Source organism: Rattus rattus, chromosome 4, assembly GCF_011064425.1.
Source record: "Rattus rattus isolate New Zealand chromosome 4, Rrattus_CSIRO_v1, whole genome shotgun sequence".
Lineage (NCBI taxonomy): Eukaryota > Metazoa > Chordata > Mammalia > Rodentia > Muridae > Rattus > Rattus rattus.
In genome coordinates, this window is record NC_046157.1 from 79,925,048 (window position 1) to 79,948,198 (window position 23,151).

The following is a 23,151-nucleotide window of genomic DNA, read 5'->3' on the forward strand; positions in this document are numbered from 1 at the left end:
GTATTTCCTTCTCTGACTTTCAACCTTCCCTGGCTCTTCCTGATATGAGCCCTTTTACTATACTGATCCCACCGAATAATTTAGGATAAACTCTCACCTCTGGGATCCTGAAAATGTCTACCAAATGCTATCCCTTTGTAAGGGAGTTTATTCACAAGCTCTGGGGATTGGGTCATAGACGTCGGTAGAGGGGCATTACGGTGTCTAGCATGCAGTTCTTCATTAAATACCTTCCTGGGTGTTTTCTGCAGGGTCCTTACACAAGAGTAGAGTCCCCCGTGTGTCCGGATCTCCCTGATATGGTACTTGAGCCTCTGTTATGCAGCACTGTAGGGACGAAACAGCCCAGTTCGCCATGAATGGTTTTGCATTTTCCCCCATTTTTTTTTATACGTAGGACGAGTTCCCAGAACTTAGATCATCGGTCAAAGGGTAAATGGTAGATGTATTTGTAAATCTGAGAGATGCTGTCAAGTCGTTCTCTAAGAGGGTCGACTCGGTTTGCCCTTCCATCAGCAGCGTGAGGACGCGTGTTTCCTGACAGCCTGGTAAACAAAGTAGGTTGTCACACTTGAGGGTGCAGACGTGAAGACAGTGCCTCAGAGCAGCTTAATTTGCATTTACTTTACTTTATTACTTATTTCCTGATACTTTTTTTAAATTTTTGGTCTGTTTAATGGCTACTTGGTTCCCTCTCCCCCCACGGCCATATCTTTGTCCATTTTAAAATTTAGATCATATTTTCTTGTCAGTTTTAAAACTTCTGCCTATGACATGAGGTTTTGCCCATTTTGTCTTTTGAATTTACATGTGTCCTCTGTCATGCAGGTGGATTTTTATGTAATCAAATTATGGTTTTTATCTTTTTGCTTCTGTTCTTCCGAGGAGTATCTAAGTGGGCCTAAACATTGCAATAATAATACTGGCCTAAACGAGAGTGGTTAGATGTGGGTGTTTCCGTTTTCCAGAAAAGCCCAGAGAAGTGACAGGAAAGGCGTGATTTAGATGCGAAATATACCAGGCTGGCCCTTACAGTCACAGATCCTGTATCACCGAATTCACCTGCCCAGGAAAGTGTATTTGTAGCTCCAGAGTCAACCCCTGCCATGGCGAGCTCGGAGGCCTTTGCAAGTGTGTCCAATAGCACAGCATTTGAAACAGCCAGTGGCCATTGTTCAGCTCCATTGTGAACAAAGCCATGTTCTGCCTCATTGTGTAGTGCTCAGAGCAAACAAATGTCTTTTTCTTTCATGGTCTGCTTGGGCCACATTTTCTCCTTTTCCCCTGTGATTTTCTTTTTTAAATGGTGTTTCACTGTACGGCCCCAGCGGGTCTGATCTAGATACGTAGACCAGGCTGGACCCAAAGTCATAGGAATCCACCTACTTCTGCCTCCTGTGGGCTGAGATTAAAGTCATGTGCCACGGTGCCAGGAATCCTTGGTGATTTCATTATTAAAAATAGCTCCCGAGAATGGGGCCAAGGTTCCTAAGCCTGGGGTGCCGTGCTGTGCTTTACCGAGCAGGCGGAAGTGTGGGATGAGGTCGTTCAGGCTCTAGTCGAGTGCTGCTGCCTAAAAGGTCACAAGCCAGCAAGACACAGCAAACGAAAGAGGTCTTTAAACAAACACAAACATGTCGGCCAGGTAACAAAAATGCAGACACTACTGAGAACCTTACCCTGCATTTCCCTTAGGGGAAAAAAAATGACTCAGCATTCACTAACTTGGTGCTCTTTATAGAACATAATTGTCAAGAGATAGTGTAGACAGATGGATGCTTGCAAGGTAAGAAGAGAGACTGGTGTGGTGGCTTTCTCCATGAGCGCTAGCATTGGGCTAGCCTGGTCTGTGTAGTGAGTTCCAGGATAGACAGGTCTATATAGTGAGCACACACACACAAAGAGAGAGACAGAGACAGAGACAGAGAGAAAATAAGATGAGTGCTTATAAAGTCGTAGGTGGAGGAATGTAAATTGTCTGCCAAGGGGAACACGCTGCAGCCCTGATGCGAAGAAAAGTCTTCAGGACAGAAAGCATGAGGGGATGGAAGGACCTAACTGCAGAGCTGAGAAGCAGGACACGGTGCACATAGAGCTCCGTATGATATGCTAAGGTACATAGCCAGGTCTCTGGGAATAGTGACCCAGGGATCATACGCAGTAAACAAGTGTTCACGAAACACAAACAGGCTTCTGTGGAAAGAAGGGAAGACTTGGAGGACAAACGAGCCCTGGGTTCTTAAGTAGCAGAATATTCACTGCATAAGAGAAAGGCTGGGTGAAGGGGACATCCTTGTACAATAAAAATAGCTTATGAAGGAAGGAGCAGCAAGGTAATGAACTTAAAACAAGGGCTTTGACTAGCAGTCAGCCCAGGAAGAAAGAAGAGGGAATGGGTCTCTGTAAAGAGACCACTCTTCAGAGCAGGACAAGAACCTGGGGTGTATGTCTGCCAAGTAAAAAGGGTCACACTAACGCAAAAGCTTGTGATGTTTAAAGATCCTAAAGTTTCCCAACAACACAACAGGCTGCACTCAGGAGAAAATAACGTTTAATAGTACATATTTAGCTGTAATGAATAAAGTGCTATGGTTCATTTCCCCATGAGGTGTGCTGGGAGTCCATCTAACAGTTACACATGAGCAGGAGACATTAGCCCCCTCTACCCCACTGCTTCTACCTGAAGTCTGGGAGTTTGGGAGTTACAGGCAGTCCGCTGGGTGAGCCCATGATCAGAAAAGGGGGCTGTCTTATGCCCCAAGTTATTCATTACATAAGCCCTTGCATCTCAAACCTATAGAAGTCAGTATTTAGGAAGGGAGCTGTGGTAGACTGAACTTAGGAGGAAGCCGTGCAGGAGTCCGAATCACTAAAGCCTGGCCTATGGGGCAGAAGGCAGGGCTTTCTCCAGGTCAGGAACTTTAAGAAAGCTGCCTTGCACCAAATTAGCCAGCCAAACATTTTTTACCTTTCTCTATGATAGTGTCCCTTTCTGTAAAATGGTGTATTAAAAACTGCTTCATTTTCACTGGTCCATTTTATTACCAACCAAAGATCATGTGTGTGTGTGTGTGTGTGTGTGTGTGTGTGTGTGTGTGTGTGTGTGTGTGTATGTGTGTGTATGTGCACGTGCGCGCGCGCACGCTTTGCAATATCTAGAAACAATACTTGTAAATTTTTAAATGGAAAATAGATGTCACTCCAGGCTTCTGTTTCAAAATTATCAATTAAAAATAAAGCAAATGACTTCTAGGGCACTGCTTCCCGGGGAGGCACTAAAGGTGATGGTGTCCCAGCAGAGGGGGAAGGAAACAAGAATAGAAACAAAAACCTACAAGTCATAGACACCAGAATTGAGAAAACACAAGTGTGGAAAGCAGCCAGACCAGACCAGGCCAAAGTTTAGAGGGCTCCAGAAATGGTGTCTTCCCTTGAAAGACATGATGAATGATGGCATAAAATAGACTGTAACGTATAGAATAAATTAATTATGAGTTCCTGTAACCATTAAGGAGATGGGGGTGGTGATGGCTAAATGTCAGGAAAAATAAAGGATGACATAAAAAGAGGGTATGTCCCAGTGTAACTCAGACGAACGTTGGGTTCACAGCCTGTGCCCTAAGCCGGACTCGGCCACCCATCCTTACGTATCCACTTAAACAGGCAAAAGCAAAGAAAGGGAGAGGAGGGGGATATTTGTTCAATGTGAGCGTATTGGGAAGATGGTCAAAGAGATCCCCCCCCCAGTCCTCTCTATGGTCTTGAAATAAAACTAAAGTCTAAACGAAGGGCCAAGCTAGGTAGAAGCAAGCAGTCCCACTGCTGACCGCTCATTGTGCCTCCACCCCAAAGAGCGAGGGATAGTTGATTCTGGAGCCAAGGTTGCAGGAAACACGGAGGTATGTTACTGCAGGTACTGTGTTCTTACATGGAAGCAGTCTCACGACGATTTACAGTAGCAGAGCAAAGGAAAACCATAAATCAATGTAGAGATGTGGAAACACCAGAAAGGCAGTTACAGCAGGATAGGGGAAGCTCTCCTGAAGACCTCAGATGCTATCCAATGACAGTCTTAGCCTTTAGGTGGATGGAAAGTAGTGGTCTGTTCTGTTCAAAGATTCCAAAAGGGATAAGGTAGTTAGTCACCGGATGTTAGTTAGGAGCTGTTCAGGGATAAAGCTAGCACAAGATAAAGACATTTAGCTTCTGGATTTGCAGTATTCCATCTTGCCGCAGTGTGGGTCAGTCAAGCAGCCTGTGAGGTGGCCTGACAAGGTGATAGAGGTATGCGAACTCTCGGAGAGACAAGTTCCCCTGTGGCAAGGACCTTTCCGAGGAAATTCCCTTTCTTTGGGGTCCATTGTTCCAGTGGTCTGATAGATTTGTAAAAGAATAAGTCGGTAGAAGAAAATGAAATAACAGACTAAGTTCCACTTCAGAGTGGTGACTGTGGTGTTTTATAGAAAGATAAGGAGAGTATATTGTTTGGTGGAGGTGCGGTAAGGTGTGGGGAAAGGGGCCTCTATGGGCCCATTCTGAGGCATCCGTTCCCCGTGAGAGACCAGCCACACGATGGTATAGTGTAGAATAGAGTTTATTCAGGGCATGGGGAAGGGAGTTGAGAGGGTAGTAGGTACAGAGAAAGGCAGAGAGAGCAGGGAGGGGGAGTAGACTGGCTATAAGCACAAGGAGAGAGACTGGGAGGGGAATGGGGAGAGAGGGGAAGGGGCAAGAGGACAGAGCAGGAGCAAGAAGGCAAGAGAGTGAGGAGGGGGCAAGCAGCCCCTTTTATAGTGAGTCAGCACACCTGGCTGTTGCCAGGTAACCGTGGGGCGGAGCTAGGACAAAATGCTAACACTGAGAGCAGGCTTTTATTGCTCTGGGACGTTGGTACCCTCAGACACTGTGGTTGAGCATCCAAGGTTACCAGAGCACTCACTGTACAGGGTAGCTAGCTTTTGTAGTGGAAACTAGGGAGCAGGAAAGGGCCTAGAAGCCCAGAGAGGAAATAGGTGGGTTGCCTGCTTTGGTGCTCCCAGGCTCTGGGCTGTGCGATGGGATTGGCTACTTTGCAGAGTTCTGTGGGCAGAAGGTTTCTTGAAGTCTTTTATGACCCTGGTTTGGGGATGAGAAGATCTCTTTTATTCCAGACCCTTTACATATAAAGGATATAGGAGGGCACTGTTTAGAAGTTTTGGGGTCTAGCGCAACTCTTAAGAGAAGCATTGTTTGTGCTTCATCCTATGTAGTAGACCTAGAGATCCAGGAGGAACATCTGTAAAATGTTTAAAAGATGAGGGAAAGATGTAAGTATTAGGATAATAAGGAAGGAAGGAGTAGGGGCAGAGCCACGGTTGGAGGGAAACAAGAAGCCATCCGGAAGGGGAGGAAGAAGAGGGAGAGGAGGAGGAGGAAGAGGAGGAGGAGGAGGAGGAGGAGGAGGAGGAGGGAAGAGGAGGAGAGAAGGAGAAGAGAGAGGAGGAAGAGGAAGAGGAGGAGGAGGAAGAGGAGGAAGATTGTTGTTGAATTCTCTGGCCTCTAAATCTACATCCAAACTGATGGGGAAGCAGCAGCCTTGCTCCTGGAGCAGGCCTCAGCCCCTCCGCTGGCAGAAGTCCTGATGTCCGGCCCTCTTCAGTTTCGGAGTACCAGGGCAGCCAAAGAATCCAGTTGGTCCTGAAGGGCATTAAGCTGACATGAAATTTCTTGAAGGCTTTCTGAAAGCCAGTGGGGCAGAGAGGTTAATTGATGCAAAGAAACCGTCAGTGTTTGAGTTCAGAGCCCCAAGTAGCAAGAAGAGGCAAGAGGTGGAGGGCACATTAGCTAGGCGAAGGACGTCGGTGTCAAGGAAGATACAGAGTGGGGGGGTGGGGTGGGGGTGGGGGACTTCAGGAGCCCAAGGTGGTGCAGAGTTAGATTTGAATAGGGAGGGACGGTTAGGCATTTGCATAGAGCATGTTGAGACGCAGAAGAGACTGAGACTCAGATGTGGGGAGTCGGAAGGGGCTGAGAGGTACCCACCATTTCAAGGGTCCCCCAGAATCTTTACAGACCAAGTGAAAGCCAGACGGTATGGCCATGGCCTCAGGGCTTTCTACTGCTGTGAAGAGACAGCATGGCCAAGGCAGCTCTTACAGGGACAACATTTAACTGAGGCTGGCTTACAGGTTCAGAGGTTTCGTCTGCTGCTGTCACGGTGGGAAGCATGGCAGCCTGCAGACGGACAGGGAGCTGGAGGACCAGGAGCTCTGCGTCTTAATCTAAAGGCAGCAGGAAGAGACTGGGACACATTTTTTTCCAAGACGGCCACACCTCCTAATAGTGCCACTCCATGTGATCCTGTGGGGCCAGTTTCATCCAAACTACCACAGTCATCCAGACTGGGAGTAGTGTTAGGGTTTTGAATCTCGGCCCGTGCTCAGACAGAACACACCCAGGCAACATGGATCCACGTGGAGAGGTTTAATGAGAGAAGAGTAGAAGAGAGGAAAGGCGGCCATGGGCACGTGGAAGGGGAGGATGGGGTAAGGGGCAAGAATAGAGAAGAACAAAGAGTAAGAGGGGAGTAAGAGAGAATAAGAGGGGGAGGAGGGGTAAGCAGCTCCTTATATAGTCAGGCACAGCTGGCTGTTACTAGGCGACCGTGGGGCGGAGCATATCTGGCTGCTCCCAGGTAGCAGTGAGGGTGGAGCTTAGGCAGAGCACCAACAAGTAGGGTCTAGAATACTTGGTCAACAATTTAAGAGAAGTAAAGGCACACCCAGGAGACCAGGGAGAAAGCCCCTGTATGAAACAGAGAATCTGGGAGCCAAGAAAATACTGCCTGTCTCTCTGTCACTCTGTCTCTCTGTCTCTCTCTCTGTCTCTCTCTCTCTCTCTCTCTCTCTCTCTCTCTCTCTCTCTCTCTCCCTCTCCCCTCTCCCTCTCCCCTCTCTCTCTTCCCCCTCTCTCTCTCTCTCTCTCTCTCTCTCACACACACACACACACACACACACACACACTCTGTTTTAGTCCTATTTAGGGTCCTGTCAGTCTGAACAAGGACAGGGTGTCTGGTTGGCCTACAGCTGCGGCATCCTGATTGACCTTGAGCTCATCAGGGCTAGTCCGTCAGCAGGGGCCCTACTTGCTGGAGAGAAGCCTGCCAGGCCCTTCTTCTGGGCTGTCAGGCTTCTGTCTCATCCTGCTTGCTCTCCATCTTGAGTGTGCTCTGCCCTCTCCCTGTCTGCCTGCCTGTCAGGGAATCTGTCTGGCTCCCCCTATCCCATACCAGAGAACACCCTAACTGCTGTTAGGGGTTTGGGGAGTAGAGCACTCTAAGGGACAGTAGTTAAAGTGCCTCAGAGGAGGGTCAGTCTATTAAGGGTTGGTTAGAACAGACTATGGGACAGCCTTTGATGGCAGCGTGCATCCTTGAAGTGTGCTATGCTTGTGGGGTAGCATCTGTAACTCACACTAAATGAGAGCGGGACCATGAAGAATGTTACAATCCTTACTGAGAGACGGTTTTGTCCTTAGTACAGGGAGTAAACAGCTTTGGTCACTGTAAATCTGAAAGTGCTTGTTAGCCCCTAAGTTGGCCTGCGTTTGGAGGCAGGTGGCCAGGAAAGTGTCCTAAGACTTCCTTAGAAGCCAGTAAATAGATGATGGGAAAACTGTGTCAACATTAAACAAAACAAGACACACCAAATGAAACAATCACTCCCTGGAAGACTGGCGTTACTTCCTTAGTCCGGTATAGGAGGGGGTATGGTGGTTCTCCTAGGACTTCGTAGAAGTGGGACGTTTCATGGATACCTCTGTTTTGGTGCATGCCACGTGGTTACGTTAACCAAGATGGTGATGAAATCACACGTTGTTTGCTCTTTCCAGAATAGCTTTAACAATGTGGTAACAAACACACGATTGCCTGTTGTGCGTGTTGAGTTGTGAGCATGGATAAAGTGGGTGCCCGTGGCTCTCCACGCCTAATAGATTAAATATGAGCAGTCACGCTTACCCTGGGCTAAGGGTCTGGAGCCCTTCTTTGTTCCTTCCTTTTAGGAGTACCCATACTCAACATACTTAGACATCAGGATCTTATAAACAGCCACAGGCGGGCTTGTTTGGCTTAGAAGACAGTGCTATGTAATACCATCTTAACAGAAGAAAAAAGCTGAATCCAAAGTGTTGTTATAAAATTATAAAAATTAAAGGCTGTCTTTTGTCCCCCACTAGATCCGTCACCGCAGTGCCCCAAGATATCTGGTAGATACCTTGCCAGAAGCACACATCCCAATTCTGCGGCGGCTCAGTGTCCCTAGCCACCGCACACTCTCTTACACTTAAATCACCACATGAAAGAACACACCACACAATAACCTTTGATCCAGTTGATAAGATATAATTGCCCACCTAAACATACAAGCCCTGTACACATCCATCCCTTAAGAACATTCATAACAACCTGTAAAGGTACAGCATGGACTCTTAACGTCAGCCTCCATGTTGTCCCGCACTGCTCACCCATTCCCTTCTCCCTCCTCCTCTTCCCTCAAGCGTTTCTCCTGCCTTCTCTCCAATGACAGGTTTCGTTCTATCCTGTACCGGTCCTCACCTGTATTTTACAAATTAAATGGGGAGAAGGTTCTAGTGAAGTCACCCGAGTCCTGAGTACGTGACTAAGCAGCCGTCCTTGGGGCAGCAGAATGAGCATCAAAATACAGATAACTCCAGGGCAAACCACAGCTACATACAAATTAGCATTACCTATGCACATACTGTTAAACTAGGATCCTTCACAGATTTCCAGGTAACCCTTATAGAAAACACAAGACAGTCTGTACTGTATGTGACGTCATCTATCAGTCGACGCTTTGGGCTTTGCGTGAGTATATGGAACAGATATAAAACAGTAGATCAGAGTAAGTAATTTACTGTATCCCCAGGCATCAACCAAGGAGGCCCTGTCAAGAACTCTTACCTTGGGATTATTGCTTGGGAAACTTCTGGACATAAAGGCCTCTACATGGCATCCCATAACTGATTTCACTACATCATCTCTGTATTGTGAGATACCTGTCAGTAGCCTGCATTGAACGCAGCTTATCTGTTAGCTGCTCTTAAAAGCACATTACCTTGCTTTGGTCTCCCTTTCCTTGTTGGGAGACCAGCCTGGCCCGGGACAGGGTTTGGAGCACATTGCCAGACAAACATGCTTAAGTCTGCAATGGGCGGGCCAAACCCCATGACCTGACAGCTGCTCTTGAACGTCAGCAGCACAGAGAAGTTTGCCAGAGTCACCTGTACTTAGGGGCCCTCTGCTCCTGACACCCTTGCTTTTACCCTAGCGGCTCCCATCCAGCACCATAGGAGATAAGACTTCAGTGAGGCACACGATGATAGTTAATGACCACCAGCAACCATAGGAACCAGAACTGCCTTTTGGTTCTGGGCAGGACTTAGGGTTCCCAGGAGAGGGAAGTTTCTAATCTCAACCAGGCCTTTGAGCCAAAGAAGAGATATATAGGTCGGCCATTTGTCCCTGGGGCATAGAGAAGGCAAATTTAAGGGATCCAAAGAGAGGAAGAGGGTGAGGTAAGGAGGTCCTGGAGACAAAGGTATCGAGAAGAGGTGCATGTAGAGGCAGAGCAGGAGGAAAGCTTGGGGCGGGGGCTCATAGAAGCTGGAGCTAATAAAATTAAGAAGCAAAGGAAGGACCAGAGCAGAGATGGAAGGGCTTGAATGTGAGAGCTTCTGACCCATTCATTCCCATTTCATTGTAGGGGCTTTGTCAAGCTCTGGCAAGGCGGCGGGTTCTGACACACCAAATCTAGAACACTGATTTTGATTCTCATGAGAATATTGAGGCCAGATAGCCAGCTGGAGCTTGAAGATATAGGTCTAAACTGGCTGGGGCTAGTTTCCTACATGAAGTGTCTGCAAATTTGGAAGTGTTGCCAGAACCAAATTCCCTGAAGACTTCCTGGAGGAAACTATCCAGGAGAACCACTGGGGTCTGGGGTCTGGAACAAAGTTGAAGCCCCAGGGCACCAGTGGGTGTCTGTGTGGCCCTTACCTATGGCCAGTGTTGTTTGTGGGCCCCAGAAATGGCAAAGAGCGACCTCTTGCATATAGGAGGTTGGCTTAGAGGCTATGACAAAGGTGAGTGAGGTACCCTTGCTGCCAATAAAGAGTTAACACCAAACTCCTCCACTCAACAGGGCTGTTGTTAGAAACCATTGGTGAGGTCCCTGGATCATAGTGAATGTCTTAGGGTTTCTATTCCTGCACAAAACATCATAACCAAGAAGCAAGTTGGGGAGGGAAGGGTTTATTCAGCTCACACTTCCACATGGCTGTTCATCACCAAAGGAAGCCAGGACTGGAACTCACACAGGGCAGGAAGCAGGAGCTGGTGCAGAGGCCATGGAGGAGGGATGTTACTTACTGACTTGGTTCCCCTGGCTTGCTCTCTTATAGAACCCAGGACTACTAACCCAGGGATGGCACCACCCATAATGGGCTGGGCCCTCCCACCCTTGATCACTAATTGAGAAAATGCCTCACAGCTGGATCTCATGGAGGCATTTCCTCAAGGGAGGCTCCTTTCTCTGTGATAACTCCAGCTTGTGTCAAGTTGGCACACACAAACAGCCAGTTCAGTGATCTTGGAAGGTGTGGTGGCCCCTGGAAGGCTAAGGAGAAATGAGAATGGGAGATGAGAATGGAGAAAGAAAGGGTCCATCTGTCCGGACCCACTGAGAAACTCTTGCTGGTCCAGCACGAAATGTAAGAAAGGCATCAGAGCAGGGAATGAAGACTAGAACATCCGACATCAAAACAGCAAGAAGAGAGGTTTAGTGGTCAGTGAGGTTGGTGCCCCAAACCCTGTGGCTCATGTCCTGTACCCGAGGGTACAGGAGACCGCTTCCTGCAGGCTCGAGGATCAGTTTCATAACAGCTGAGAAGACACAGGGTAGGGGGCGAGTATCAAACTGCTTTTGAAAACTGCAGGGACAGGTAAGTCAGTTGCTTCCTCGGGGCTCCAGGCTGTGGGATGGGGATTGCCTGATTTCCCAGCAGGGGGGTGAGGTAGGGTGGGGGTGGGGTAGTGGCAGGTAGGTTTCTTAAAGCCCTGGATCTGTTTTATGGCCCTGCTTTAGGGTGGTAGGGGGAGGGGTTCCTTTAAGATTGAGAAATAAATGTCTCCTTAGAATATTTCTATTTCTTCTAGGCTCGTTACAAGACCCACACTCTTATAAAGCTGTAATAAAACGGAGTCTGACTCTTGATTTAATTAATAGAAATTGCAGACAAAAATTTTTAAAAAAAGATCACGTTGATGTCAGGTTATAAACTTTCTTACTGGACCAGTATGTGGTCTCCCATCCCTTCCCTGTAGAGAGGGTCTTTAGAGATGATCAAAGGTCAAGTGTATGTCCTCCTTCGAGAGCTATACGTTCTGTCGGTTCTGTCGTCACAGTCGGCGGCGGAGGGTCAGTTTGTGTTGGGTGTCTGTTTCTTCAGTCTGTTCTCAAACACTAGAGAAACTAACAGGGATCAAAGTGGGGGGAGGCCATTAATACAAATGAATTCCTTTTATACAAGTTGGAAAAAAAAACCCCACACGACATGTTCCACTTTTATTTTTTCTAACACTCCAGGTGTGACGGGAGATTAGGTATCCAACAAGGGAGAGAGGAGAGTTAATTAAAGTTTTTTGTTCTGGCTTACAGAAAGAGACATCTTTTCATTTCACGAGCAGGATGGCTTTTGAGAGCGGATGGTGCTTTCCTCCCCTTCCTAGGAGTGTCACCCAAAAGCAGATGAAAGCAGCCTTCCTTCCGGATCTGCTTCCAGCACCTTCCCGGCTAATGGAGTTAAAAGTGTCTCCGGCTGACAGGGCGGGGCTCACCTGACTTTAGCAAGGCCATCTCGCTGTATCGGAGATATGCAAAGTGACATCCGTGGATGCTTAGGGAAAACCATATTTAACATGAATTAAACAGAAACCAGCCCTAAAGGCCCGGGCAGGCGGGCGGGAGAGAGAATGTGGCAAGTGCAGCTCCCCCTCCCGCTGTATCTTATTCATCAGCTCTGATTGACAGCCCAGAAATTAGCACTCAGGCTTGAATGTCCGCAGCTCCGTAGATTTACAGTGCGTCCCCCCCCCGTTCCTTTTGGTCCTTGTGGATTCAGCACCCCACAGCTGACATTTCCTACCCTTGCAGGGGCGAAGGGAGGGCATGTTTGGGAGGACTCCGCTGTTTTTCTCTTCAAGATAGTGACAAAGTGAAATAAGACCGAGCGAAATAGAGGTGGCCCTGGTGCGGCCTGTCGGAGCCGGCGGGTCAGAGGCAGCAGGGGTTGGTCATTGTCTCGCAGTTCTGGGCTCCCGCAGAGAAAAACCTGGCCCCGGCCACAGCCACCAATGAAAAGACTGCATTTTGCCACTCAGGGCTTTGTGAAGGCGCCAAAGCTTGACACGGTTGCTATAGCTACTGTCTGATTGTGGTAGGCTTGTCACCGTGCTTGATAAAGTGGAAGGTTATCCCTGATAGGCCCAAGTAATCAGAACCTTGCAAAGCTCGAGTATGTGGATTTAAATTGTTTTTTTTTTCTTTTTTTCCCCCCTCCTGTCTTTTAAGCTGGGAGTGCAGTGCTGGGGGTGGGGTTAGCTACAGAAGCCACAGGACATTCAGCTACAGTGGAAGCTTATGCTAGTCTGGAAGGAACGTGCCCATATGTCTTGAGGGACAGAAATGAGGGTCAGGCTGGCTACCTGATAAGCCATGGCTGGCATGATTGTGGCTTTGAGCTGTACTGCAAAGACCCTCCTCGTGACCTGTCCTGTAAATTGATCAAGTTGTTTCTTTGTGGTCCTTTGCCTCTCCGCCTGCCTTTTTTGATTTTCCATTCTTCCCTGGCCTTTCCTCCTGCCTTGACCCGCCACGGCATTTCTCACAGACACGGCAGATCCTTGGAAAGGATGTCTACCTTTCTTTTCACATGAGTAATAAGAACGGTAACATTGAAAACGATAGCTCGAGGATTTTAGCTCTAAAATTATAGACACCTTTTCTTCTTCAGAAGGAAACAGTTTATCCGGGTGGCAGTCTCTTGCTCAGTGGCACAGAGACTGCGATAGTGTCTCTCTGTAGATTCTGGTGTGTTTCGGGAAGTCCTAGATCAGTGGGACTAGGTCTTCAAACCTACATTTCCCCCAAGTTCCCAACCGAGGTCTGTGCCACAGTTACCTGACGTGGAGCCACAGCGTGGGTCTGGCCTTCACAGTTTAGAAAATGACAGACAGATGGATTAATTACCGGGATTCAGGTGACTTGGTAGCCCAGATGGTATTGGTGCCCAGTTCTGGAAACCTTCAAAGCAATTGGAAAAGGTAGATTGTTTCCTCAGCCTCTCTCCCAGCTCCCCAGTTCGAAGCATCCAGATCCACCAGCATGGCTCCCTAGCCTACCCTACAGGTGGCCTCTTCATGCTCTACTCTACGCGCGTCTCCAAGTGAAGCCCACCTTGCTGCGTGTACCTGGCCAGGAAGCCTGCTTTGCCCAGGGCCTCGGTTCCTTGCTGACACTCAGCTTAGTGAACCCCTCAGCAGCCCAGTGTCTACTTTGCTTGCACGAAATTCACCTTCTGTGCACGGCTCCCAGATAACAAGGGAAATGATCTATGAGGGTCCCTTCGGTGCAAAACCAAAGCTCTCATCTTCAAAGATACGAAATAGTTTATTCTGGGGGCCATTTTGAGTGGCTACAGCCTTGGAATACAGATTTAGGTTAGCCCAACATTCCAGGTTCTGACATACAGGTAGTTCCATGGAACTTACAGTTTTACAGAACAGAGTCAAGAATCAAGGCAAGTTTAGAATATATTAGTGGGTACATCAGAGAGGTGGTACAGCAAACAGGAGAGCTTCTCCATAGGCCCAAGATGCTACCGGATGACATCCTTAGCTTTTGGTTTGGTGGAAGCTAGTGGGCTGCTAAGTTAATGGTGGCAATAGATTCCTGTTTATTACACAAGGTGTTAGTTCAGATACATACATAGGCGGGCAAGCAATGACTGTTCCCAAGGACTAGAACTAGCCTAAGGTAAGGTGACTAGCCCTTAGATGGGCAGCATTCTAGTCTCTGATGAACTGAAATTCTAATCAGACAGTCAGTTCTGTAGACACAGCTTCCTTGCAGGGGTTTTTGTTCACAGTACCAAGGTTGAAGGAATCTCATAAAGATCTGTCATCTTCCTAAGCCAGTTCATAGAGATGTGGAGCCCAGCGTACACCCAGAGCAGGGCTGGGGACCTCGTTTTCATTGGTGAGGAGCCCAGAGTTGGGGGCAATGCCTATGAGGTCAAGATGTCTCTGTAATGATTCTTATTGCCTCAGCCTTATGCTAAGTGAATCTCCCTATGGCAGAGGGCTGTACCTCTAAATTGTAAAAATGTCTGTCCTCTGGCCCTAATTAGAAATAAAGCACAAGCAGCATGCATTCACTCCTGAGCGGCAGGGCTGAGAACCCTGTGTGTAACTGCTCTGTGTGTAACTGCTTCCCCAGATGCAAAGGACTCCATCCTTCCTCAAGTGTACTTAACTCCCCAGTCCCCCAGGACACCAGAGCATCTCTGCTAATGTGTGCTAGGAATGGGTCTTGGAGAAAGGTCATTGTGTTTCTTCAGTGACACTCACGGGAGATTCTGTCCAGACAAGAATAAAACAATTGAATGAATTCCTCTGTGGCCTTTCATTTCTTACTGACTGCACAGCCCATGTTGGCCCAGGAAGAGGCAGACCCCGCATTCTCCAGTCTGCAGCCCATGCGGTCGGGAGACTCTGACTCTGTTCTGCTTGGTTGGATCAATGGGAGGATTGATTCCAGTGTTGAAGAGGTGACCTTAGGTGACAGCAGTGCTAACGGTGGTCTTTCTCCCCAGGGTACAGAGGTGCAGACCGACTACATGCCCCTGCTGAACTCGCTGGCAGCCTATGGGTGGCAGCTCACCTGTGTGCTGCCAACGCCCATACTCAAGACTAACAGGTAACAAGCATGTGGGGCGACCTTGATGACTACTGTCATGGCATAAATGGAAAATCTCTTTAGCCCTGCAGCAGGCCTGTGCACCTCTCTGGCTGGGGCTTCCACATCCAGGGGTCCACTTACACCCTTCTTTCCCCCTCCTCACATGGAAGGGGTTGCCCTGGAGGACTGAAATTATCCACCTGGGCTGGCAGGACAGTGCACCAACAGATGTAAAGGTAGTTTGATGTCTACTCTGGGCTCTGGACTTGGTGGTACTGTGTATATAGATCCTCAGTTTAGAGAGGGAGGGAGGGGGTTAGGAAGAGAAAGGAAGAGGGGGATGAAGAGAAAGAGAGCAGGGAAGGAAAGAGAGGGAGAGAGGGAGGGAGAGAGCGAGAGGGGGGGGACAGAGAGACAGACAGAGACAGAGAGAAAGACAGAAAAGGGGAGAGAGAAAGAGAGAGACAGAGACACAGAGAGACTGAGTTACTGAGACTAAGACCAATGAGGCAGATTTTTGTTTAGTTTTGCCTTTGAGATAGAGCCTTACCCTATTCCAGGCTAGCCTTGAACTTACACTCCTCCAACCTTAGCTTCATGACTGCTAAGCACATACCACCATACCAGCTGACTTATTGATGTTATTATTTCAAATACACTTTTTAGCCAAGGGAAGTGTGTTCTGGGATAGTAGGGGATGTGGCCAAGATCATGATGCTGATGAACGAATGTCCCCGTGGGGCAGAATCTCAGGCCTAACTTGAGGTACTCCTCACAAGTTCAGGTTCATGGACGCCTGCCCATTGTCCCCTGGAGCCCTGTCATACCAACACTAAAAGACCTCCCATCTGTATTTTGAGTCCTCCGGACTTTCCTTGGGGTTGTAAACATAGCTGCAATTCCCGTTTCATGGATGAAAAGGGAGGTTCAGAAAAGTCTGTCGTGGACCTGAGGCCCAGTTGGCAGGCTGTAGCCGAAACAGAGCCTGAGACCTCAGTCTGCAGAGTCGGGCTCCTGCCCTGCAGCTGGCTGCCTCTCTGTTGACCTACAGCGATACCTTTCTCTCATCTGCCTACCCAGTGGCCCTGAAGGTTCTGCCTTTAATGAACTCATGGCACACTCCACACTGTAGGCAATAGCAGGTAGCCCAGTCTGGCTGACAGAGATAATAGCCATGATAGCCATGATAGCCCTTGGCCTTCCTTGACCCCTCTTCTGGCTCCTCTGGGCCTCCTGTGTCCTCACCATGATTCCACACTGTCTATGGCAACGTTCGGGTTTGGCCACTGCGAACCACTGTGCTCTTATTGAAGACCAAGACTTCTCCAGGCAGAGGCTGATAGTGGAGCAAAAATACCCGGTCTGTCATTTGATACCTATGTCATCCTGGTTAAGCCCCGCAGCCTATCCGAGTGTTCCCTAGTTACTTTCCAGAGGACACAACCATGGTGGGAATGAGTTTTGGACAGGAAGACCCAGAGTGCTGAGGGATGTGAACCCCAGGGGTACACAGAGCCGTCTTAGAGATGCACACTTATCCCTTTTCCCTCTTCCTAACCATCCTAACATCGGTGAATGGGCAGGGCTACTGGGAATGGCTAGTCCATCTGAATCCTCCCCGCGTGAACTCTAGGCTGAGCATCTGCTTCTGATTTGTCAGAGCGGTTGCAGGATGCTAGCCGGAGGGTGGAGACCCAGCCTCTGGCAAAGCTTCCGTGCTAGGCAAACGTTAACTCTCCCTTGCTTCATCTCTGGTCTGAAGGCAGTTGGAGATGTTTACAAAAATAGAGTTAAGGTGAACAAAAGGGTAGAGGTGGAGAGAACCGTTGTCACTTTCAGTATTTCTGTCCAAGGCGCAGCATGGGGTCCTGCCTTCTCTGACACACAGCATGGGAGCAATCTATTTCTCTTCCCGTGTCCATCTTGCTGCTAGCATGACCCCAACATGTCTGCGGGAGTGGCACAGTAGCCTACATATTTATCAGTTCCCCTGCACCCACTTTATGTCACACATGACCTGTCTTTTTCTCCCGAGCAGCATACCTTAACTACCGAAGACAGAATTGGAAGGCAACTCTGGTCTTTTGGGGACTCCCTAATCTGCTACTGTATCCTCATTTAACCAAGGCACCAGCTGCCACAGCCTATCAAGGGCAGGGAGCTTTTAGCAAAGAAGTAGGAAAAGCCAGGCAGAATTAGTTGGCATCTAAAATAGCCCGCGGCTTAGGGGTGGGAACTCTGACTTCCACTCTCCCACCAGGCATGGGGAGAGGATGTTGGTGTGCTTGGGGTGTGGGGGTGGGGTGCGGATGCTCATCCTCGGCTCCTGTGTTGTAGGGAAGGGAACGTGTGCACCAAGCAGATTGTATTTCTCCAGAGACCATGTCTACCTCAGAAAACCAAGAAGAGGGAGTCCAAGGTAAGAGACACGAGAGCTCTTTTCTCTTCCTCCCTGGGTTTATGTCTGCACACCTTGGCTTCAGTGGGGTCTGTGCCAGCTGGGCCTCTCCATTGAGCTGTGGGCTCAATGAAGACCTGGGTCCACATCGGGTCATAGTAGGGCTGCTAGGATGGGCTGTTAAGGAGCTGGAAACTGGTCCTCAGGCTCCCTGCTGGCCTGACCACCGAGCGGATGGCAGATGCGTTTCTCCTCATCAATGTGTGCTAGAGAATCCCACACGGCTAAATGTGGGACACAAAGTCAGCCGCAGTTTGACAGAGGCCTGGGAAGGGCTGAGATCATGGTCAATGCCCTTCCTGAGCTCACGGAATTTGGCTGGAGCTCAGGCCTGGCTATTCAACCCCTCAGGACATCGGGGTTTGCAGACCCTGGCCTGGTGTATTAGTGTAAGTCTGTAATCCTGCACTCATTGCAGGAAGATGAGTTTGAGGCCAGCCTCTGGTATCTGTGTAAGGGCCCTGCCTTATAGCATAAACCAGCCGTTTGCTAATCTTAGCAGAGGCACTCCCTGCTTCTTCTTGCTGGAACCTGAGCCAAAGGTCTTTGTCTGACAGTGATGGAGATTGAGGCCAGCATAGCCTGTGGTAGTAGTTCATCCCTATGCAGGCCTGGGCTGGAGTGTCGCCAGGTCTCTCTCCTCCTTGGAGGACTTCTTCTTGTCTATATAGTATAAACTTAAAGATTTACATGGCAGGCAGAGTGGAAAAGAGGCTAGGCCATGGGGAAGGGGTGTGCTCTTGAAGGGGATATTGGAACTTGTGCCATTTCTCTTTTGGTTTCTGGGTCACCATGGGTGAACACTCTCTACCGCCCACTCCCTACGGTCATGTGCTGTCTCACCTCAGGTCCGAAGGCAACAGGATCAACAGACTACAGACCAAACCCTCTGAGCCAAGCTAGACCGTCCCTTCTTTCAAGTTGACTTTCCTATAATGTTCAATATTGATTTTTATTTTTATGTGTATGTGGGTATTGCCTGCATGCATACTTGTGTGCCAGTGCCTGTGGAGGCCAGAAAAGGGTGTTAGAGTCCATGAATCAGTTACGGGTGTTTGTGAGCTGCTTGGTGTGGGTGCTGGAATTGAACCCGTGTCCTCTGAAAGAGCACCTAAATGCTGAGCCATCTCCTTCCCTCCCTCCCTCCTTCTCTCTCTCTCTCTCTCTCTCTCTCTCTCTCTCTCTCTGTCTTTCTGTCTCTCTGTGTCTCTCTCTCTGTCTCTGTCTCTCTCTGTCTCTCTCTCTGTCTCTGTCTCTCTCTGTCTCTCTCTCTCTCTCTCTCTCTCTCTCTCTCCAGCCTCCTTTAGTTGACTTTCTTATTCTATTAGAGCAAAATACATGGACTAGCCTGTTGTAGGTGTACACCAGCTACTCAGGAAGAGACCAGCATGTCGATGGAGTCTACCAAAGCCCAGTTAGGTGTCACCTGGATCCACGGTAGTCCACCTTGACGGCCATAGCCACACTCCGGCGGAAGCTCTGCACAGTTGCCACCTCCCCCATATACCCTACTCTCTGCTCACGAGTCCCAGTAGGAACATCCAGCCAGTGAACAGATTGCAGGAGCTCCCTATCAGCCAACAAACCCTGTGGGTTGCCCATTTATTGGAGGAATGCCAGTTTGGTGAGGACAAGAAGCCAGATGGGCTGGAGTGCAAAGGAAGGCCACTCTCTAGGCTCTGGGGTAGGAATGTGACAGGTGACACCAGAGGTGGACCAGAAGGCAGCTGCCAGTCATCATTAACCACCAGGAGCAGTCAGCCACCACCTGGAAGATGGATGGCCGTAGACTGATATCAGACAGTGCTCAGTCACGTGCTCTCAGGACGTCACCAGCCACAGAGAGCAACACTCAGTAAGCAACACACAAGGTCTGCTAACAGACACGAGAGATTGGGCTTTCGCCCTTCAGTGGAAACGGCTCTAGACCCCCTTGCCAGCTGTCTCTGTGGGGCTCCTTGGTTTTCACACGAAGACCTTGGCATTCCACAGAGAGGACACGAAAGTCGAACTGGCTTTCCTCAGGAAAGGACAGAAGCCATGTTTTCTCAGTGGGCGAGCCAACCCTCACTGGCTAGGCTGATGCAGACAGACTGCTCTCTCTTTTTCAGTGTCCTGCGTCAATGTGGTGCTCAGCAGTTTCTTGTTCTCCGGGAGGCAGCCCTCCCTCCACCCCCTGCCAGGAAAGGAAGCTTCCAGAAAGAATTGTGTGCATTCCGTATCCCACTCTCTTCGTCCATCCCCACCCTTCCCACCTCCGCTGCCACCTCCTGGGTCTGTGTCCTGTCATGACCTTGTCAGCCCCTGATTTTTGTTTGTGAGGTACCTGGGTTTTAGGTGATGCTCAGGAGATACCTGCTGAGTTGCTGACTGATTAATCAGACCTCTCAGCCCTGAAGACGTAGTGCGCTAGCACTGGAATTGAAAGGACGGGACTGCAGGATTGACAGATGTGACCTAGTGTGTCCTGTCAATCATTCTAGTTGATAGTGCTAGGGGAATGTTCCTTCCTCCTCCTTCCTTCCTCCTCCTTCCTTCCTCCTCCTTCCTCCTCTTTCCTCCTCCTTCCTCCTCCTTCCTCCTCCTTCCTTCTTCCTCCTCCTTCCTCTTCCTTCCTTCCTCTTCCTCCTCCTTCCTTCCTCCTCCTTCCTTCCTCCTCCTTCCTCTTCTTCCTTCCTTCTCCTTCCTCCTCCTTCCTTCTTCCTCCTCCTTCCTCTACCTCCTTCCTCCTTCTTCCTTCCTTCTCCTTCCTCTTCTTCCTTCCTTCTCCTTCCTCCTCCTTCCTCTTCTTCCTTCCTCTTTCCTTCCTCCTCCTACCTCTTCCTTCCTCTTCCTCCTTCCTCCTCCTTCCTTCCTCCTCTTTCCTTCCTTCTTGTTTTTGTTTTTTGTTTTTTCAGAGCTGGGGACCGAACCCAGGGCCTTGCGCTTGCTAGGCAAGTGCTCTACCACTGAGCTAAATCCCCAACCCCTCCTTCCTTCCTTCTTAAGATTTTATTTTTAACCACATATGAGTGTGTGTGTGTGTGTGTGTGTGTGTGTGTGTGTGAGAGAGAGAGAGTGTGTGGGTTTGTGCATGTGCGTGCAGTGGCCGTGGAGACCAGAGGTATCAGATGGCCCTAGAGCTGGACTCTGGTAATGGTGAGCATCCTGACAAGGGTGCTGGGAACCAAACCTGCAGAGCCGTCCTCTGCTCCCAGCTCAGCTTCCTGAAGCAAGCGCGTACAAGCTTCTGAAAGGCACTCATGAGACCCACCAGCCCCTGCTCTACAACCTAACTGTAAGGCGAAGGCTCTCTGTCCTTCCTTCCTTCCTTCCTTCCCTACAGGTTCTCGCCCATTTGTCCTTTTCCTTTTGGAACTACAAAACCTAAGGTCTTGTGGGTGCTAGGCAACTGTTGTTGGAGTGAGCTACACCCCCAGCTGTGTGTGTGTGTGTGTCTGTCTGTCTGTCTGTCCGTGTGCTTATATATGTATACATATATAAACACATATACATATATATACATACATACACATATATAAACACATATAACATGCATAATTTTTTTTTGAGACAGGCCTAAATAGGGTGCCCAAGTTGGATCTAAGCTCACTCTAGCCCAGAAGACCTTAGCTTGTGACTTCCTGCTTTCACCTCTCTGGTAGCTGCCTTACAGGCCCAGCCCTCACACTGAATTCTGAGTTAGGTAGGTTAAGCCAGATTAAGCAGTCTCAGTGCCACGGGTGTGGTAGCTGAGAAGAGCCCTGGCTCCGTTGTCCTGACAGCCATGGTACTTGACCGTACAGACTCCCTGCCACTCCTCCAGCTGCAGAACTGCTCTCTTCAGTTGGGAGAGCCCTGAGGTTGTGTTCCAGACCTGAGGCAGGCTGTGCTCCTGGCCTCTCCCCAGTTTCTGTCCTCTTTTGGAGCCTCGGGATCTGAAGCTGGTACTGTTTATCACATGGGGCAGCTGCCCCATTCCTACAGGAGGCCGGCCTCAGAGTGCAGAGCGGGAGAGGCTGAGGAAACCCTGAGAACCACCAGCAGCCGCAGTAGGACTTGAGAGTCGAGTCAGTCCCATCCTGCTTGCCCACTGAGCTGCTTCCTCTGGAACCAGGGCCTGTAGCTGGGTTTTCCAGAGACTTCCGTGATGAGGTTGCTCCCCAAGGGCCTGGGTCTCAACTGAGTAGTCTGGCCCCTTTCTGGACTCACCTGTGATCCTCCACTCACACTCTCTCATAATTAATGCTTTATCCTATGTGATGTCAGGGAGCCTACGAACAGGAAGCTCTTTGTTTTTGATAAGCCAAACCCAAAGTATCATTCACTGCCTCTAAGTCTGGACTTCATTAGTTGGTGCCTTAGGTGTAAGGGCCCCCGTGACCTGACCACTTCATTCTGACCTCTGAATGCCCGAAGTGCTTATGCTCAGAGGTGAGCCATTCCAAAGGTGCCCTTATCCCCTAGAAAAAAGATTGTTTTGTTTATATTTTGTTTTGTTTATTTGTTTTTGCCCAGAAAGGAAGGCTGGGAAGGTAGCTTTGAAGAAATCAGGTCAAATTCAAGCCCTGGGGTTTCCTAACTGTGTGACTTGGGACAAGTTATCCAACATCTCTGAACTTCTCTGTACTGTGTATAAAATAACACTAATAATGCTTTTGGGGGGCCTTACCTGGGGAAATGAGGGAGTCATGAGCTCCTGTCAGACATGAGACATAGTAGGTTCTCATATTCTTAGGCAGTGTGCCTTGGAAGCTCTGAATGTGCACCACTGTCCCATACCCAGGTCCAGACTACTTCCCCTGCCAAAGAGAAAGTGGGAAGGCCTGAGCCACACCTCCCTGGGGATCTGGCTCCGTGATTGCTGTGGGAGATCCAGGCAGCCGCAACAGAAGTTCCAAGGTCACCTCAAATCCATATGAGAACACAGAAATAGTATAGTCCTAAAGGCCTGTGTTTGCCTGGGCAGGTCCCTCTGTGATGACCCAGAAGGGTAGAAGGTGGCTGAAAGGGGTCTTACGTAGCCTACAGTGACAGGCCAAACTCTCCTGGAGACAATGCTGGAGGAGAGCAGCTTCTGTGCCTACCTCATACCCCTAGAGCTCTTAATCTTTTCCAGGTCAACAAAAGGTGGCCTAGAGGACACTCTGTGGCAAGAGAGCTGGACATTTCCTGGTGTGTTAACAAGGGCAGATGCTGAGGTGGAAAGTGGTCCTCTCAAGGCTGGCAGAACCGTCCTTGATAGGACACTGCATGCCCACAGGAGGCATTACTCAATGCCAGCTACAGTGTATGGGGCACAGAACAACTATACGAGGGACTTCACAGAGATAAGGGTTTGCTTGGGGACAGCCATTCTATCCCGGGGCCAGCATATGGACTCAGCAGCCTTGGGGTGCTTTGGGGTAGCTTCAGGCTGCCTCTTACTTGAGGCAGTCTTACCATTCTTTCGGCAAAGGCACAGCTTCCTGACTTCCCCCAACAGCTGACTGCTCCAAGGATAAAATACAGGCTAACTTAACCAACGTCTCACAATTCCATGGGAGAGGTCGGCAGGTTCTATTTGGGAACGTCCATCTGGGCGGGGACCAAACCAGAGAAACATGGTGTCCAAACTCAGTGGAGTAGATAATCAACACTACAGCAGCCAGCTGGGGGCTGAACGGTCCTCCGTATGTTTGTTGGGCCTGTGGTGTC

General features: G+C 49.3%; 1 protein-coding gene across 1 annotated transcript in view; it reads left to right on the forward strand.

The window, feature by feature from the left end:
* The window catches only part of Rftn1 (raftlin, lipid raft linker 1), a 181,173-nt gene that overhangs the window by 155,162 nt on the left and 2,860 nt on the right, over positions 1-23,151 (forward strand). The window contains exons 7-8 of the mRNA XM_032900531.1: positions 14,932-15,035; positions 17,355-17,436. Of these exons, the coding sequence (XP_032756422.1) occupies positions 14,932-15,035; positions 17,355-17,436 (186 nt within the window). The remainder of the gene's footprint in view (positions 1-14,931; positions 15,036-17,354; positions 17,437-23,151) is intronic.